This window comes from Heptranchias perlo, chromosome 14 (genome assembly GCF_035084215.1).
Source record: "Heptranchias perlo isolate sHepPer1 chromosome 14, sHepPer1.hap1, whole genome shotgun sequence".
Lineage (NCBI taxonomy): Eukaryota > Metazoa > Chordata > Chondrichthyes > Hexanchiformes > Hexanchidae > Heptranchias > Heptranchias perlo.
The window spans coordinates 2,583,152-2,601,826 of record NC_090338.1 but is presented as its reverse complement, the minus strand read 5'-3'; the positions used below and the strand labels follow the sequence as shown (position 1 = coordinate 2,601,826).

The following is an 18,675-nucleotide window of genomic DNA, read 5'->3' as shown; positions in this document are numbered from 1 at the left end:
CCTTTGGTTAACAAAATCCATCAATCTCAGATTTAATATTAACAATTGAGCATCAACTGCCGTTTGCGGAAGAGAGTTCCAAACTTCTACCACCCTTTGTGTGTAGAAATGTTTCCTAACTTCACTCCTGAAAGTCCTGGCTCTAATTTTTAGGCTGTGTCCCCTGGTCCTAGTATTCAAAAATAGGAGGCCTCCAAAAACAGGTACAAATGCATCAGCAGCCAGAAGCAATAATCCAGTAACTAACCTGTAAATCCTGCATGGTCCCTTTAAATACCGCCAGTGGGGGTCCTCCAGGCCGTCTAAGACACGTTCAGCTGTGCGTTGAGTTCCAAAATCGCATCTGTCCCTTTAAATCAGCGTTGCACACTGGTCTAACACATATTCTCCCTAGTTTACACGCTGCTGGTGTTCATTATCTGCCCGTGCACAAACGCCTTTACCAATATGGCGTCTGGTGCATGTCACGCTAGAAGTGTGCGCGTCCATTCCGGACGCCATTTTCGGACTTTAGGAGGCCGTGTAGCGCCTACAAAACGGGCGCTATAGAGCCCAATTTAGCCCCCATGATGTTTGTGCAAAGCAGAGGTTGGAACCTAGACAATTTGGGAGAGTGTAGAGGGAGCTTTACTCTGTATCTAACCCGTGCTGTACCTGCCCTGGGAGTGTTTGATGGGACAGTGTAGAGGGAGCTTTACTCTGTATCTAACCCTGTACCTGCCCTGGGAGTGTTTGATGGGACAGTGTAGAGGGAGCTTTACTCTGTATCTAACCCTGTACCTGCCCTGGGAGTGTTTGATGGGTCAGTGTAGAGGGAGCTTTACTCTGTATCTAACCCTGTACCTGCCCTGGGAGTGTTTGATGGGTCAGTGTAGAGGGAGCTTTACTCTGTATCTAACCCTGTACCTGCCCTGGGAGTGTTTGATGGGTCAGTGTAGAGGGAGCTTTACTCTGTATCTACCCCGTGCTGTACCTGCCCTGGGAGTGTTTGACGGGACAGTGTAGAGGGAGCTTTACTCTGTATCTAACCCTGTACCTGCCCTGGGAGTGTTTGATGGGTCAGTGTAGAGGGAGCTTTACTCTGTATCTAACCCGTGCTGTACCTTCCCTGGGAGTGTTTGATGGGACAGTGTAGAGGGAGCTTAACTCTGTATCTAACCCGTGCTGTACCTGCCCTGGGAGTGTTTGATGGGACAGTGTAGAGGGAGCTTTACTCTGTATCTAACCGTCACTAACATCCCTCACAAAAATCATGAAAACAAGTTTGTTTCTCTTACGTTGCAATAACCATTTTTGTTCCCAAACCAGGTTTGTTCGAACAGCGATCCCCTTTACAGATGAGCCACAGAGGGACAAGCCTGCCAGTGTCCAGCCATATTACCTGTATGGGTCAAAGGTGAGTCGGACCGTATCTCCTGGACGGTTAATCATGTGATGCAGGAATAAATTGTAGCTGAACTGGATTTACAATCCGGAAACTTCTAAAGAGCATTGTTTTCCTGTATGAAGAATTGCATTTCGTGCTTTACTAAATATCATAAAAAATGCTCGTTTTGAATGAAATGCTTGGTTATATTCTCCACCTTTTCTGTAAATTAGCCTCTTTTTTCCCTCCGTTTCCCCCTCCTAAAGGCGCTAACTCTCTCTGGGGTACGGTTTCCACCGACGTCCGTTCACTGTCCCCTCGTTTCTCACCAGGCCGTTCTCCAAGTGGGAGTGTTGGGAGGGGCCTTCTCTATTCGAGCTTCACAGCGGAACCCGATCCTGCTCTAATCACACTCACACACACTCACTCACACTCACACTCACACTCACACACACTCACACTCACACACACTCACTCACACTCACACACACTCACTCACACACACACACACACACTCACTCACACACACACTCACACACACTCACACACACTCACACTCACTCACACACTCTCACACTCTCACACTCACACTCACTCACACACTCTCACACTCTCACACTCACACACACTCACACTCACTCACACACTCTCACACACTCACACTCACACACACTCACACTCACACACTCACACTCCCCACCACCTAACCGCACACACCTTCCCCAACCCCTAACCACAGACACACATCTTCCCTACACCCCCCCCCAAACCCAACTGAAGCCAAGACCACTAACCAATGTAGGTAAGAGCAATCGTTCTACTTCATTCCTTCATTGGCTGGTGGTCTTGAGTTGGGTATTGGTTGGGTTGGATTGCGTTGGGCGGGGGTGGGGATGGGTGGGGTGGGGATATGGTGGGGATGTGGTGGGGTGGGGATGGGGATGTGGTGGGGGTGGGTGGGGATGGGTGGGGTGGGGATGGGTGGGGATGGGGTGGGGATGGGTGGGGGTGGGGGTGGGGATGTGGTGGGGATGGGTGGGGGTGGGGGTGGGGATGGGGTGGGTTGTGTTGGGTTCTGTTGGAGTGGACCGAATGGGTCTGACTCCATTGGCTGGGGGTCTTGGTTTGGGCATCTGTTCTCGCCTTGTTTCAGGCAGAACACTGCGGTGGAATTATGTCAGTAGGAATCGGGTAAAGTACCCGTGAAGGGAGCTTCTTAGGCCAATGTAGAAGTGTCCTGGATGTCCTGTAATGGCTTCACTTCTCTGGATCAGGTGCCAGACACTTTCTGGGTTCCTGAAAGTGAAGGGAAACTGAAAATTAATACATTTTTTTAATAAATCAAATAATTAAATAAAGTCAGGTGATTCAGCCAGAACTGTACTTTGATCAATCTAAGGTAGAAACAAGTGTTCATTCGGAGACCCCATGATCCCTTCCCATGCTGAGTCAGCTTGTCTCAGCCAGGACACTGTAGTTGGCCTCAGCATCCTCCGAGCGAGAGAGAGAGCAGTAAAATCAGACAGGAGAATGATTGTTTGTATAACATTACAATATTAACCAGGGCCAGAGCGGTCTCCTGGACGACGGGGATCGGAGAGAAATTTTCCAGATTTTGTCCCCTTAAATGTCCTGCGTTTTTATCTCTGGATTTTCGCCTCTCCCAGGGGATCACATGATTTTCGGGCGGGGTGGGCAGGGTATATATTGTGATACACAAGGCATCCCAGTACAGTTGTGCAGGACAGGCTGGATGGAGCAGAGGGTCTTTTCTTGTTTGTATGTGGGTGCTGGGCGAGGACGAGATCAGACCCCCAGTGATGGAATACCAAGCCAACGTCACAGCTTAAGCCGCACATGGAGAATGGCCACTTGAGTGAGGTAGTGGAAGTCCCCATGGCCCCTGACTCCTGACCCCCCTGCACCTGGACCCCTGGCCCCTAACCCTCTGACCCCTGGCCCTGGCACATGACCCTCTGACCCCTGGCCCCTGACCCTCCGACCCCTTGTTACCTCGGAACCTTCCCCCATAAGAGACGAAGTCTTCAGGAGAAATGAGAAGAAAATTAGTCGAATAAAAACCAAAGTGCTTTCCAGCCATTGAAGTATCTTTGAGGTGTAGACACTGTTATAACATAGGAAATATGGCAGTCAATTTGCGCACAGCAAGATCCCACGAACAGCAATGTGATAATGACCAGATAATCTGTTTTACTGATGTTGGTTGAGGGATAAATATTAGCCCCAGGACACCGGGGAGAACTCCCCTGCTCTTCTTCCAATAGTGGACGTGGGATCTTTTACATCCACCTGAGAGGGTAGACAGAGCCTTGGTTAACATCTTGTCTGAGAAACGGCACCTCCGACAGTGCAGCACTCCCTCAGTACTGACCCTCCGACAGTGCAGCGCTCCCTCGGTACTGACCCTCCGACAGTGCAGCACTCCCTCAGTACTGACCCTCCGACAGTGCAGCGCTCCCTCAGTACTGACCCTCCGACAGTGCAGTGCTCCCTCAGTACTGCGCTGGGAGTGTCGACCTTCTGACCCAGAGGTGAGAGTGCTGCCCACTGAGCCATGGCTGACACCACAAGGGAGGGAACTGGCCTGGGGTCATGGCGGTGGGGAGAAGTCCCGACCCAATTGTCCTGGGGCGGATCCTGCGCAGAATCTGAGACAGTTAAACAGTGAGTCCAAGAACGGTTTTGAGAATGTCTCTGGCCACAGGGGATGTGCCAGAGGACTGGAGAACCGCTAATGTAATACCATTATTCAAGAAGGGGAGTAGGGAAAAACCGGGGAACTACAGGCCAGTGAGCCTAACATCAGTGGTAGGAAAATTATTGGAAAAAATTCTGAAGGACAAAATTAGTCTCCACTTGGAGAAGCAAGGATTAATCAGGGATAGTCAACATGGCTTTGTCAAGGGAAGATCATGTCTGACTAATTTGATTGAATTTTTTGAGGGGGTGACTAGGCGTGTGGATGAGGGTAACGCAGTGGATGTGGCATACATGGATTTCAGTAAGGCCTTCGATAAAGTCCCCCACAGGAGACTGGTCAAGAAGGTACGAGCCCATGGAATCCAGGGTGCCTTGGCACTTTGGATACAAAACTGGCTTAGTGGCAGAAGGCAGAGGGTGATGGTCGAAGGTTGTTTTTGTGACTGGAAGCCTGTGGCCAGTGGGGTACCACAGGGATCGGTGCTGGGTCCCTTGCTGTTTGTGGTCTACATTAATGACTTGGATATGAATGTAAAAGGTATGATCAGTAAGTTCGCGGATGATACAAAAATTGGTAGGGTGGTAAATAGCGAGGAGGATAGCCTCAGTCTGCAGGACGATATAGATGGGTTGGTCAGATGGGCGGAACAGTGGCAAATGGAATTTAACCCGGAAAAGTGCGAGGTGATGCACTTTGGAGGGACTAACAAGGCAAGGGAATACACAATGAATGGGAGGACCCTAGGCAAGACAGAGGGTCAGAGGGATCTTGGTGTGCAAGTTCACAGATCCCTGAAGGCGGCGGAACAGGTAGATAAGGTGGTAAAGAAGGCATATGGGATACTTGCCTTTATTAGCCGAGGCATAGAATATAAGAGCAAGGAGGTTATGATGGAGCTGTATAAAACACTGGTTAGGCCACAGCTGGAGTACTGTGTGCAGTTCTGGTCGCCACACTACAGGAAGGATGTGATCGCTTTGGAGAGGGTGCAGAGGAGATTCACCAGGATGTTACCAGGGCTGGAGCGCTTCAGCTATGAAGAGAGACTGGGAAGATTGGGTTTGTTTTCCTTGGAGCAGAGGAGGCTGAGGGGGGACATGATTGAGGTGTACAAAATTATGAGGGGCACAGATAGGATGGATACTAAGGAGCTTTTTCCCTTCGTTGAGGGTTCTATAACAAGGGGACATAGATTCAAGGTAAAAGGCGGGAGGTTTAGAGGGGATTTGAGAAAGAACTTTTTCACCCAGAGGGTGGTTGGAGTCTGGAACTCACTGCCTGAAAGGGTTGTGGAGGCAGGAACCCTCACAACATTCAAGAAGCATTTGGATGAGCACTTGAAATGCCATAGCATACAAGGCTACGGACCAAATGCTGGAATATGGGATTAGAGTAGACAGGGCTGATGGCCGGCGCGGACACGATGGGCCGAAGGGCCTCTATCCGTGCTGTATGACTCTATGACTCTATGACTCTAATGTGGAGTGTACTGGCCCAGGTGTTCAGGTAAAGGTCAGGACCGAGGAAGTAAAAGCAGAGAGTTAGGGGTTAATAGGGGTTCGGGTTTCTGGTTAGGGGTTAGTGGTTAGTTGCGACTGGATGCGTCATTTTAATATCCGATTATTCTATTTACATTGTGACAATACCCGTGAGGCTGCCCCGCAGCAACGGGATCACGAGGGGATACACAACATGCATTTTGTAAACAGCACACTCGCTACAACACGGAAACAGGCCATTCGGCCCAACCAGACCATGTCAGTGTTCACCCTCCGCTCGAGCAAATAGTCCTGATCACATTCACCCGCCCTGTTCCCATTCCATTCAAACCCCTTTTCCTTCATCTCCCAACGTTGCCCAATTAACGATTTGTAATTAAATTCTAAATCCATTTATAAAGGTCCGGTAGATCGGGAGAAACTATTTCCTCTGGTGGGGGGAGTCCAGAACAAGGGGGCAGAACCTTAAAATTAGAGCCAGGCCGTTCAGGGGTGATGTCAGGAAGCACTTCTTCACACAAAGGGGAGTGGAAATCTGGAACTCTCTCCCCCAAAAAGCTGCTGAGGCTGGGGGTCAATTGGAAATTTCAAAACTGAGATTGATGGATTTTTGTTGGGTGAGGGGATTAAGGGTTACAGAACCAAGGAAAGTAAATGGAGTTAAGATACAGATCAGCCATGATCTAATTGAATGACGGAACAGGCTCGAGGGACTGAATGAATGTTCCTGATCCTATCCAGTTTTGGGTCTAGTCTCACTTTTGGTGCATTGTGTCAGGATTGGCCGAAGCAGATTAATGATAATTATCTGAGGAAATAGTGTCCATTGATGTGTCTTTAAAGTGTTGACGCTCATTAATGTCTCGCTGTGTTTGTAAGTGCAGGAACTCCAGGGAGGAGCCAAAGATCCTCACACGAGCTAATCTATTTAATAAAACTCTTTCCCTTTGTCTATTTCAAAGCCAAAGGCGAAGAGTGAAACATTGGGAAAAAAGCTTCTCTCTCTCTCTCTCTCTCTCTACTTGTGCCTCCTTTCCCCCTCTCTATGTTTGCACATGTTGCGGTGTGTTTGGCATCCTATGTGACTGTGACCGAGGTAAACTCTCCCTCCTCATCCTTCTCGACCTGTCTGCAGCCTTTGACACATTGACCACACCATCCTCCTCCAACACCTCTCCTCCGTCGTCCAGCTGGTGGGACTGCACTCGCCTGGTTCCATTCTTGTCTATCCAGTCACAGCCAGAGAATCACCTGCAATGGGTTCTCTTCCCGCTCCCGCACCGTTACCTCTGGAACCCCCCCCAAGGATCGATCCTTGGCCCCTCCTATTTCTCATCTACATCCTGCCCCTCGGCGACATCATCTGAAAACATGATGTCAGGTTCCACATGTTCGCTGACGACACCCAGCTCTACCTCACCACCACCTCTCTCGACCCCTCCACTGTCTCTGATTTGTCACACTGCTTGTCTGACGTCCAGTACTGGTTGAACAAAAGATTCCTCCAACTCAATATTGGGAAGACGAAGCCATTGTCTTTGGTCTCCGCCACAAACTCCGTTCCCTAGGCCACCGACTCCATCCCTCTCCCTGGCCACAGTCTGAGGCTGAACCAGACCGTTCACAACCTCGGCGTCCTATTTGACCCTGAGATGAGCTTCCGACCACATGTCCCCTCCATCACCCCCTCCATCGCCCGTCTCTGTCCCTGCCTCAGCTCATCTGCTGCTGAAACCCTCATCCATGCCTTTGTTACCTCTAAACTGGACTATTCCAATCTTCTCCTGGCCGGCCTCCCATCTTCCACCCTCTGTAAACTTCAGCTCACCCAAAACTCTGTTGCCCGTATCCTAACTCGCACCAAGTCCCGTTCACCCATCACCCCCTGTGCTCGCTGACCTACATTGGCTCCTGGTCCGGGAACACCTCGATTTTAAAATTTCATTCTGGTTTTCAAATCCCTCCATGGCCTCGCCCCTCCCTATCTCTGTAACCTGCTCCAGCCCGACAACCCTCGAGATCTCTGCGCTCCTCCAGTTCTTGCCTCTTGTCCATCCCCGATTTTAATCGCTCCACCATTGGCGGCCGTGCCTCCAGCTGCCTGGGCCCTAAGCTCTGGAATTCCCTCCCTAAACCTCTCCGCCTCTCTCTCCTCCTTTAAGAAACTCCTTAAAACCTACCCCTTTGACCAAGCTTTTAGTCACCTGTCCTAATATCTCCTTATGTGGCTCGGTGTCAGATTTTGTCTTTTAATCGTACCTGACTTGGGACATTTTACGATATTAAAGGTATAATATAAATGCAAGTTGTTGTGCAACAGGGCAGTAATAATGAGTGATTTTAACCAGGGAGAGCATCCTGGTTTAACGTTTGATCGTGTCCATAACATGATAGATTGTACGTGGTGGAAAGTGTGGGTTTGATGGGCCGAACGGCCTTTTCTGTACACACTGGAGATAGTTTTCTGACTTTGCCCCGCTGATTGTTGACTGGGGCGTATATTGGAAACTCAGGACAGTGCTGTGTGAGATTTCCCAACCATTTTGCTTGGGAAAATCAGGTGCGATTCTCCCGGAATTCTGATTCTCTGTCCCTGTCGCAGTGCGGGGTCAGAAAATGACCTCTCTTGTTTACACGGAGCCCACAGGCCAGCTGTTCACCAGGATCTTGTGTACAACACAAAACCTCTGCACACCAGCCTGGTTAGTTCAGTGCAAACATTCTTCAACACAGTCGGAAAATATTCCAAACGCTCCCATTTGTTTTTCATAGAATTACACAGAATGTACAGCACAGAAACAGGCCATTCGGCCCAACTGGTCCATGCTGGTGTTTATGCTCCACACGAGCCTCCTCCCTCCCTACTTCATCTCACCCTATCAGCAAATCCTTCTATTCCTTTCTCCCTCATGTGTTTATCTAATTTCCCATTAAATGTATCTACACTATTCACCTCAACCACTGCTTGTGGGAGCGAGTTCCACATTCTCACCACTCTCTGGGGAAATTTTAGGGAAGACACATTGCGGGTTGAACCCAGTGAGATACAAAACCGGAACCGATGAGCAGAGCTGAGGGACCTTGGTGTAAATTCCCCAATCTCACGCTCCCAACGGGGAGCTGCGTTTGAAGGGAGCACAGATCGGTGAATCATGGCTACAGTGCCTCATCTCTATCTCTGATCCACGCACCCTTCAAACGTGGTCACTCCGATGGGAGTGTGGCCTCGCTGAGTTCATGCTCTTGTTGCAAGTGACGAGATAAGATACCATTCCAAATCAGATAATGGCAGAAACCCCGAGGGATCACGTTCATGGAACTGATTCACCGGGTGTGCTTTTATTGAATTGTTTACAGTCCCAGGTCTACAGGTCCCATCCCCTTGTTGCTAACTGACTCTGCGTTTCTGCCGAACTCTCTCTTTTCAGCCCCTGAACATCGCCTTCACCCACATCTATAGCGTCTTCCGGAACTTTGTGGGCCCCACTCACTTCAAGACAATCTGCCGGCTCCTGGGATACCAGGGAATCGCCGTGGTGATGGAGGAGCTGCTGAAGATCGTCAAAAGCCTGGTAAAGACAGAGCCTGAAGAAAGAGCGACCGGCATTTATATATCGTCTTTCACCACCTCAGGACGTCCCAAAGCGCTTCAGAGCCAATGAAGTACTTTTGAAATGTTGCCACTGTTGTAATGTAGGAAACGCGGCAGCCAATTTGTGCACAGCAAGATCCCACAAACAGCAATGAGATAAAAGGCCAGATAATCTGTTTTTAGTGATATTGGTTGACGGATAAATATTGGCCCAGGACAGTGGGGAGAACTCCCCCTGCTCTTTTTCCAATAATACATTGGATCGTTTATATCCACCTGAGAGGGCAGATGAGGCCTCGGTTTAACGTCTCATTTGAAAGACGGCACCTCCGACAGTGCAGCACTCCCTCAGTACTGACCCTCAGGCAGTGCAGCACTCCCTCAGTACTGACCCTCCGAAAGTGCAGCACTCTCTCAGTACTGTCCCTCCGACAGTGCAGCACTCTCTCAGTACTGTCCCTCCGACAGTGCAGCACTCCCTCAGTACTGACCCTCCGACAGTGCAGCACTCTCTCAGTACTGACCCTCCAACAGTACAGCACTCCCTCAGTACTGTCCCTCCGACAGGGCAGCACCCGCTCAGTACTGACCTTCCGACAGTGCAGCACTCCCTCAGTACTGACCCTCCGACAGGGCAGCGCTCCCTCAGTACTGACCCTCCGACAGGGCAGCGCTCCCTCAGTACTGACCCTCTGACAGGGCAGCGCTCCCTCAGTACTGCACTGGGAGTGTTGGCCTAGATTGGGACTTGAACCCATGACCTTCTGACTCAGAGGTGAGGGAGCTGCCCACTGAGCTCCGGCTGACACCTAACCTCCTCCACATGATAGTGAACGGCATTACCATCGCCAAATCCCCCACCATCAACATCCTGGGGATCACCATTGACCAGAAACTTAACTGGACCAGCCATATAAATACTGTGGCTACAAGAGCAGGTCAGAGGCTGGGTATTCTGCGGCGAGTGACTCACCTCCTGACTCCCCAAAGCCTTTCCACCATCTACAAGGCACAAGTCAGGAGTGTGATGGAATACTCTCCACTTGCCTGGATGAGTGCAGCTCCAACAACACTCAAGAAGCTCGACACCATCCAAAATAAAGCAGCCCGTTTGATTGGCACCCCATCCACCACCCTAAACATTCACTCCCTTCACCACCGGCGCACCGTGGCTGCAGTGTGCACCATCCACAGGATGCACTGCAGCAACTCGACAAGGCTTCTCGGCGGGGAACTCGGAGGTGTTGGTGTTCCTATGCACCTGGTGACCCTGTCCTTCTAGATGGTGGAGTTCGCGGGTTCGAGAGTTCGCGGGTTCGGGGTTGCTGAAGATCACAGCAGTCTGGGAAAGTGTTCACACGGACAGATATTTTGAAAACCAGAGGGGGTTGAACCTTCCGCGTTCCCTTGGGGCTGAGGCACCTGACTTTGCTTCATCTGGCAGTGGGTGTCTAGTGTCCGTGTTACAGGTCACTCGGAATGTCTGGTCCGACACTGGACAGCTGGACACCTACTGCCAGACAGTGAAAGCAATCGATCGGGTGAAAGGGAGCCACGAGCTTGTTCCCAGCCCCCTGCGTGTTGTTTAATGAAACGTGTTTGATGGCGAGTTTCACAGAGCGCCCTGTGTGCGTCTAATGGCGTCATGTCTGACTCTCCCTCAGTTACAGGGCACCATCCTGCAGTACGTGAAGACTCTGATTGAGGTGATGCCCAAGATCTGCCGGCTGCCTCGACACGAGTACGGTTCACCAGGTTAGTGAACGATGAACGAGAGGGGCCCCGGTTAGTGAACGATGAACGAGAGGGGCCCCGGTTAGTGAACGATGAACGAGAGGGGCCCCGGTTAGTGAACGATGAACGAGAGGGGCCCCGGTTAGTGAACGGTGAATGAGGGGCCGAGGTTAGTGAACGGTGAATGAGGGGCCGAGGTTAGTGAACGGTGAATGAGGGGCCGAGGTTAGTGAACGGTGAATGAGGGGCCGAGGTTAGTGAACGGTGAATGAGAGGGGCCGAGGTTAGTGAACGGTGAACGAGAGGGGCCGAGGTTAGTGAATGGTGAATGAGGGGCCGAGGTTAGTGAACGGTGAACGAGAGGGGCCAAGGTTAGTGAACGGTGAACGAGAGGGGGCGAGGTTAGTGAACGGTGAACGAGAGGGGCCAAGGTTAGTGAACGGTGAACGAGAGGGGCCCTGGTTAGTGAACGGTGAACGAGAGGGGCCGAGGTTAGTGAACGGTGAACAAGAGGGGCCGAGGTTAGTGAACGGTGAATGAGGGGCCGAGGTTAGTGAACGGTGAACGAGAGGGGCCGAGGTTAGTGAACGGTGAACGAGAGGGGCCGAGGTTAGTGAACGGTGAATGAGAGGGGCCCCGGTTGGTGAACGAGAGGGGCCCCGGTTGGTGAACGAGAGGGGCCCCGGTTAGTGAACGAGAGGGGCCCCGGTTAGTGAACGAGAGGGGCCCCGGTTAGTGAACGAGAGGGGCCCCGGTTAGTGAACGAGAGGGGCCCCGGTTAGTGAACGAGAGGGGCCCCGGTTAGTGAACGAGAGGGGCCCCGGTTAGTGAACGAGAGGGGCCCCGGTTAGTGAACGAGAGGGGCCCCGGTTAGTGAACGAGAGGGGCCCCGGTTAGTGAACGAGAGGGGCCCCGGTTAGTGAACGAGAGGGGCCCCGGTTAGTGAACGAGAGGGGCCCCGGTTAGTGAACGAGAGGGGCCCCGGTTAGTGAACGAGAGGGGCCCCGGTTAGTGAACGAGAGGGGCCCCGGTTAGTGAACGAGAGGGGCCCCGGTTAGTGAACGAGAGGGGCCCCGGTTAGTGAAGGAGAGGGGCCGAGGTTAGTGAACGAGAGGGGCCGAGGTTAGTGACGGTGAAGGAGAGGGGCCGAGGATCGGGGGAATTGTGATCCAGAAATGTACCCACGGCCCCCAGAACATAGACCAGAACTGTTGATCGGCCTCGTGTGACCCCAAGTAACCCCGATCGACCCTGAATGACCCCCCCACACACACAGGCCGAGCTCAGCTCCGAGAAGTTGAAGGGGGGAGGTGTTGGTGAGAGACATTCTGGGGTGCAGTGACTGACGGCACCAAATGGGGGAGCACCACAGAGTCCGGCCCGGCCCCGGGAAACGATGCAACTCGGCTCCCAGGAGGTTTCCAGTTTGCAGTGATGGAAAAGGGGTCAGTGTGACAGAGGGTTAGGAATCAGTGTGACAGAGGGTTAGGAATCAGTGTGACAGAGGGTTAGGAATCAGTGTGACAGAGGGTTAGGGATCAGTGTGACAGAGGGTTAGGGGTCAGTGTGACAGAGGGTTAGGAATCAGTGTGACAGAGGGTTAGGAATCAGTGTGACAGAGGGTTAGGAATCAGTGTGACAGGGTTAGGGGTCAGTGTGACAGAGGATTAGGAATCAGTGTGACAGAGGGTTAGGAATCAGTGTGACAGAGGGTTAGGGATCAGTGTGACAGAGGGTTAGGGGTCAGTGTGACAGAGGGTTAGGAATCAGTGTGACAGAGGGTTAGGAATCAGTGTGACAGAGGGTTAGGAATCAGTGTGACAGAGGGTTAGGAATCAGTGTGACAGAGGGTTAGGGATCAGTGTGACAGGATTAGGAAACAGCGTGACAGAGGGTTAGGAATCAGTGTGACAGAGGGTTAGGAATCAGTGTGACAGAGGGTTAGGAATCAGTGTGACAGAGGGTTAGGAATCAGTGTGACAGAGGGTTAGGAATCAGTGTGACAGAGGGTTAGGAATCAGTGTGACAGAGGGTTAGGGATCAGTGTGACAGGATTAGGAATCAGTGTGACAGAGGGTTAGGAATCAGTGTGACAGAGGGTTAGGAATCAGTGTGACAGAGGGTTAGGAATCAGTGTGACAGAGGGTTAGGAATCAGTGTGACAGAGGGTTAGGAATCAGTGTGACAGAGGGTTAGGAATCAGTGTGACAGAGGGTTAGGGATCAGTGTGACAGGATTAGGAAACAGCGTGACAGAGGGTTAGGAATCAGTGTGACAGGATTAGGGATCAGTGTGACAGAGGGTTAGGAATCAGTGTGACAGAGGATTAGGAATCAGTGTGACAGGATTAGGAATCAGTGTGACAGGATTAGGAATCAGTGTGACAGAGGGTTAGGGATCAGTGTGACAGAGGGTTAGGAATCAGTGTGACAGGATTAGGGATCAGTGTGACAGAGGGTTAGGAATCAGTGTGACAGAGGATTAGGAATCAGTGTGACAGGATTAGGAATCAGTGTGACAGGATTAGGAATCAGTGTGACAGAGGGTTAGGGATCAGTGTGACAGAGGGTTAGGAATCAGTGTGACAGAGCGTTAGGAATCAGTGTGACAGAGGGTTAGGAATCAGTGTGACAGAGGATTAGGAATCAGTGTGACAGGATTAGGAATCAGTGTGACAGAGGGTTAGGAATCAGTGTGACAGAGGGTTAGGAATCAGTGTGACAGGATTAGGGATCAGTGTGACAGAGGGTTAGGAATCAGTGTGACAGAGGGTTAGGGATCAGTGTGACAGAGGGTTAGGAATCAGTGTGACAGAGGGTTAGGAATCAGTGTGACAGGATTAGGGATCAGTGTGACAGAGGGTTAGGAATCAGTGTGACAGAGGGTTAGGGATCAGTGTGACAGAGGGTTAGGAATCAGTGTGACAGAGGGTTAGGAATCAGTGTGACAGAGGGTTAGGAATCAGTGTGACAGAGGGTTAGGAATCAGTGTGACAGAGGGTTAGGAATCAGTGTGACAGGATTAGGGATCAGTGTGACAGAGGGTTAGGAATCAGTGTGACAGAGGGTTAGGGATCAGTGTGACAGAGGGTTAGGAATCAGTGTGACAGGATTAGGGATCAGTGTGACAGAGGGTTAGGAATCAGTGTGACAGAGGGTTAGGAATCAGTGTGACAGAGGATTAGGAATCAGTGTGACAGGATTAGGAATCAGTGTGACAGGATTAGGGATCAGTGTGACAGAGGGTTAGGGATCAGTGTGACAGAGGATTAGGAATCAGTGTGACAGAGGGTTAGGAATCAGTGTGACAGGATTAGGAATCAGTGTGACAGAGGGTTAGGAATCAGTGTGACAGAGGGTTAGGAATCAGTGTGACAGAGGGTTAGGAATCAGTGTGACAGAGGGTTAGGAATCAGTGTGACAGAGGGTTAGGAATCAGTGTGACAGAGGGTTAGGGATCAGTGTGACAGGATTAGGAAACAGCGTGACAGAGGGTTAGGGATCAGTGTGACAGAGGGTTAGGAATCAGTGTGACAGAGGGTTAGGAATCAGTGTGACAGGATTAGGGATCAGTGTGACAGAGGGTTAGGAATCAGTGTGACAGAGGATTAGGAATCAGTGTGACAGAAGATTAGGAATCAGTGTGACAGGATTAGGAATCAGTGTGACAGAGGGTTAGGGATCAGTGTGACAGAGGGTTAGGAATCAGTGTGACAGAGCGTTAGGAATCAGTGTGACAGAGGGTTAGGAATCAGTGTGACAGAGGGTTAGGAATCAGTGTGACAGGATTAGGAATCAGTGTGACAGAGGGTTAGGAATCAGTGTGACAGAGGGTTAGGAATCAGTGTGACAGGATTAGGGATCAGTGTGACAGAGGGTTAGGAATCAGTGTGACAGAGGGTTAGGGATCAGTGTGACAGAGGGTTAGGAATCAGTGTGACAGAGGGTTAGGAATCAGTGTGACAGGATTAGGGATCAGTGTGACAGAGGGTTAGGAATCAGTGTGACAGAGGGTTAGGGATCAGTGTGACAGAGGGTTAGGGATCAGTGTGACAGAGGGTTAGGAATCAGTGTGACAGAGGGTTAGGAATCAGTGTGACAGAGGGTTAGGGGTCAGTGTGACAGAGGGTTAGGAATCAGTGTGACAGAGGGTTAGGAATCAGTGTGACAGAGGGTTAGGAATCAGTGTGACAGGGTTAGGGGTCAGTGTGACAGAGGATTAGGAATCAGTGTGACAGAGGGTTAGGAATCAGTGTGACAGAGGGTTAGGGATCAGTGTGACAGAGGGTTAGGGGTCAGTGTGACAGAGGGTTAGGAATCAGTGTGACAGAGGGTTAGGAATCAGTGTGACAGAGGGTTAGGAATCAGTGTGACAGAGGGTTAGGAATCAGTGTGACAGAGGGTTAGGGATCAGTGTGACAGGATTAGGAAACAGCGTGACAGAGGGTTAGGAATCAGTGTGACAGAGGGTTAGGAATCAGTGTGACAGAGGGTTAGGAATCAGTGTGACAGAGGGTTAGGAATCAGTGTGACAGAGGGTTAGGAATCAGTGTGACAGAGGGTTAGGAATCAGTGTGACAGAGGGTTAGGGATCAGTGTGACAGGATTAGGAAACAGCGTGACAGAGGGTTAGGAATCAGTGTGACAGAGGGTTAGGAATCAGTGTGACAGAGGGTTAGGAATCAGTGTGACAGAGGGTTAGGGATCAGTGTGACAGAGGGTTAGGGATCAGTGTGACAGGATTAGGAAACAGCGTGACAGAGGGTTAGGAATCAGTGTGACAGAGGGTTAGGAATCAGTGTGACAGAGGGTTAGGAATCAGTGTGACAGAGGGTTAGGAATCAGTGTGACAGAGGGTTAGGAATCAGTGTGACAGAGGGTTAGGAATCAGTGTGACAGAGGGTTAGGGATCAGTGTGACAGGATTAGGAATCAGTGTGACAGAGGGTTAGGAATCAGTGTGACAGAGGGTTAGGAATCAGTGTGACAGAGGGTTAGGAATCAGTGTGACAGAGGGTTAGGAATCAGTGTGACAGAGGGTTAGGAATCAGTGTGACAGAGGGTTAGGAATCAGTGTGACAGAGGGTTAGGGATCAGTGTGACAGGATTAGGAAACAGCGTGACAGAGGGTTAGGAATCAGTGTGACAGGATTAGGGATCAGTGTGACAGAGGGTTAGGAATCAGTGTGACAGAGGATTAGGAATCAGTGTGACAGGATTAGGAATCAGTGTGACAGGATTAGGAATCAGTGTGACAGAGGGTTAGGGATCAGTGTGACAGAGGGTTAGGAATCAGTGTGACAGGATTAGGGATCAGTGTGACAGAGGGTTAGGAATCAGTGTGACAGAGGATTAGGAATCAGTGTGACAGGATTAGGAATCAGTGTGACAGGATTAGGAATCAGTGTGACAGAGGGTTAGGGATCAGTGTGACAGAGGGTTAGGAATCAGTGTGACAGAGCGTTAGGAATCAGTGTGACAGAGGGTTAGGAATCAGTGTGACAGAGGATTAGGAATCAGTGTGACAGGATTAGGAATCAGTGTGACAGAGGGTTAGGAATCAGTGTGACAGAGGGTTAGGAATCAGTGTGACAGGATTAGGGATCAGTGTGACAGAGGGTTAGGAATCAGTGTGACAGAGGGTTAGGGATCAGTGTGACAGAGGGTTAGGAATCAGTGTGACAGAGGGTTAGGAATCAGTGTGACAGGATTAGGGATCAGTGTGACAGAGGGTTAGGAATCAGTGTGACAGAGGGTTAGGGATCAGTGTGACAGAGGGTTAGGAATCAGTGTGACAGAGGGTTAGGAATCAGTGTGACAGAGGGTTAGGAATCAGTGTGACAGAGGGTTAGGAATCAGTGTGACAGGATTAGGGATCAGTGTGACAGAGGGTTAGGAATCAGTGTGACAGAGGGTTAGGGATCAGTGTGACAGAGGGTTAGGAATCAGTGTGACAGGATTAGGGATCAGTGTGACAGAGGGTTAGGAATCAGTGTGACAGAGGGTTAGGAATCAGTGTGACAGAGGATTAGGAATCAGTGTGACAGGATTAGGAATCAGTGTGACAGGATTAGGGATCAGTGTGACAGAGGGTTAGGGATCAGTGTGACAGAGGATTAGGAATCAGTGTGACAGAGGGTTAGGAACCAGTGTGACAGGATTAGGAATCAGTGTGACAGAGGGTTAGGAATCAGTGTGACAGAGGGTTAGGAATCAGTGTGACAGAGGGTTAGGGATCAGTGTGACAGGATTAGGAAACAGCGTGACAGAGGGTTAGGGATCAGTGTGACAGAGGGTTAGGAATCAGTGTGACAGAGGGTTAGGAATCAGTGTGACAGGATTAGGGATCAGTGTGACAGAGGGTTAGGAATCAGTGTGACAGAGGATTAGGAATCAGTGTGACAGAAGATTAGGAATCAGTGTGACAGGATTAGGAATCAGTGTGACAGAGGGTTAGGGATCAGTGTGACAGAGGGTTAGGAATCAGTGTGACAGAGCGTTAGGAATCAGTGTGACAGAGGGTTAGGAATCAGTGTGACAGAGGGTTAGGAATCAGTGTGACAGGATTAGGAATCAGTGTGACAGAGGGTTAGGAATCAGTGTGACAGAGGGTTAGGAATCAGTGTGACAGGATTAGGGATCAGTGTGACAGAGGGTTAGGAATCAGTGTGACAGAGGGTTAGGGATCAGTGTGACAGAGGGTTAGGAATCAGTGTGACAGAGGGTTAGGAATCAGTGTGACAGGATTAGGGATCAGTGTGACAGAGGGTTAGGAATCAGTGTGACAGAGGGTTAGGGATCAGTGTGACAGAGGGTTAGGGATCAGTGTGACAGAGGGTTAGGAATCAGTGTGACAGAGGGTTAGGAATCAGTGTGACAGAGGGTTAGGAATCAGTGTGACAGAGGGTTAGGAATCAGTGTGACAGGATTAGGGATCAGTGTGACAGAGGGTTAGGAATCAGTGTGACAGAGGGTTAGGGATCAGTGTGACAGAGGGTTAGGGATCAGTGTGACAGAGGGTTAGGAATCAGTGTGACAGGATTAGGGATCAGTGTGACAGAGGGTTAGGAATCAGTGTGACAGAGGGTTAGGAATCAGTGTGACAGAGGATTAGGAATCAGTGTGACAGGATTAGGAATCAGTGTGACAGGATTAGGGATCAGTGTGACAGAGGGTTAGGGATCAGTGTGACAGAGGATTAGGAATCAGTGTGACAGAGGGTTAGGAATCAGTGTGACAGGATTAGGAATCAGTGTGACAGAGGGTTAGGAATCAGTGTGACAGAGGGTTAGGAATCAGTGTGACAGAGGGTTAGGGATCAGTGTGACAGGATTAGGAATCAGTGTGAGAGGGTTAGGAATCAGTGTGACAGGATTAGGGATCAGTGTGACAGAGGGTTAGGGATCAGTGTGACAGAGGGTTAGGAATCAGTGTGACAGAGGGTTAGGAATCAGTGTGACAGAGGGTTAGGGATCAGTGTGACAGGATTAGGAATCAGTGTGACAGAGGGTTAGGAATCAGTGTGACAGAGGGTTAGGGATCAGTGTGACAGAGGGTTAGGAATCAGTGTGACAGAGGGTTAGGAATCAGTGTGACAGGATTAGGGATCAGTGTGACAGGATTAGGGATCAGTGTGACAGAGGGTTAGGAATCAGTGTGACAGAGGATTAGGAATCAGTGTGACAGGATTAGGGATCAGTGTGACAGAGGGTTAGGGATCAGTGTGACAGAGGGTTAGGAATCAGTGTGACAGAGCGTTAGGAA

The 18,675-nt window shown here is 50.4% G+C and overlaps 1 protein-coding gene across 3 annotated transcripts in view; it reads left to right on the top strand.

Moving 5' to 3' along the window:
- cyfip2 (cytoplasmic FMR1 interacting protein 2) overlaps window positions 1-18,675 on the top strand; it is a 174,092-nt gene that overhangs the window by 109,948 nt on the left and 45,469 nt on the right. For all 3 annotated transcript variants that reach the window (XM_067995942.1, XM_067995943.1, XM_067995941.1), the window contains exons 23-25: window positions 1,309-1,396; window positions 9,016-9,159; window positions 10,844-10,934. In XM_067995942.1, coding sequence (XP_067852043.1) covers window positions 1,309-1,396; window positions 9,016-9,159; window positions 10,844-10,934 — 323 coding nt within the window. The remainder of the gene's footprint in view (window positions 1-1,308; window positions 1,397-9,015; window positions 9,160-10,843; window positions 10,935-18,675) is intronic.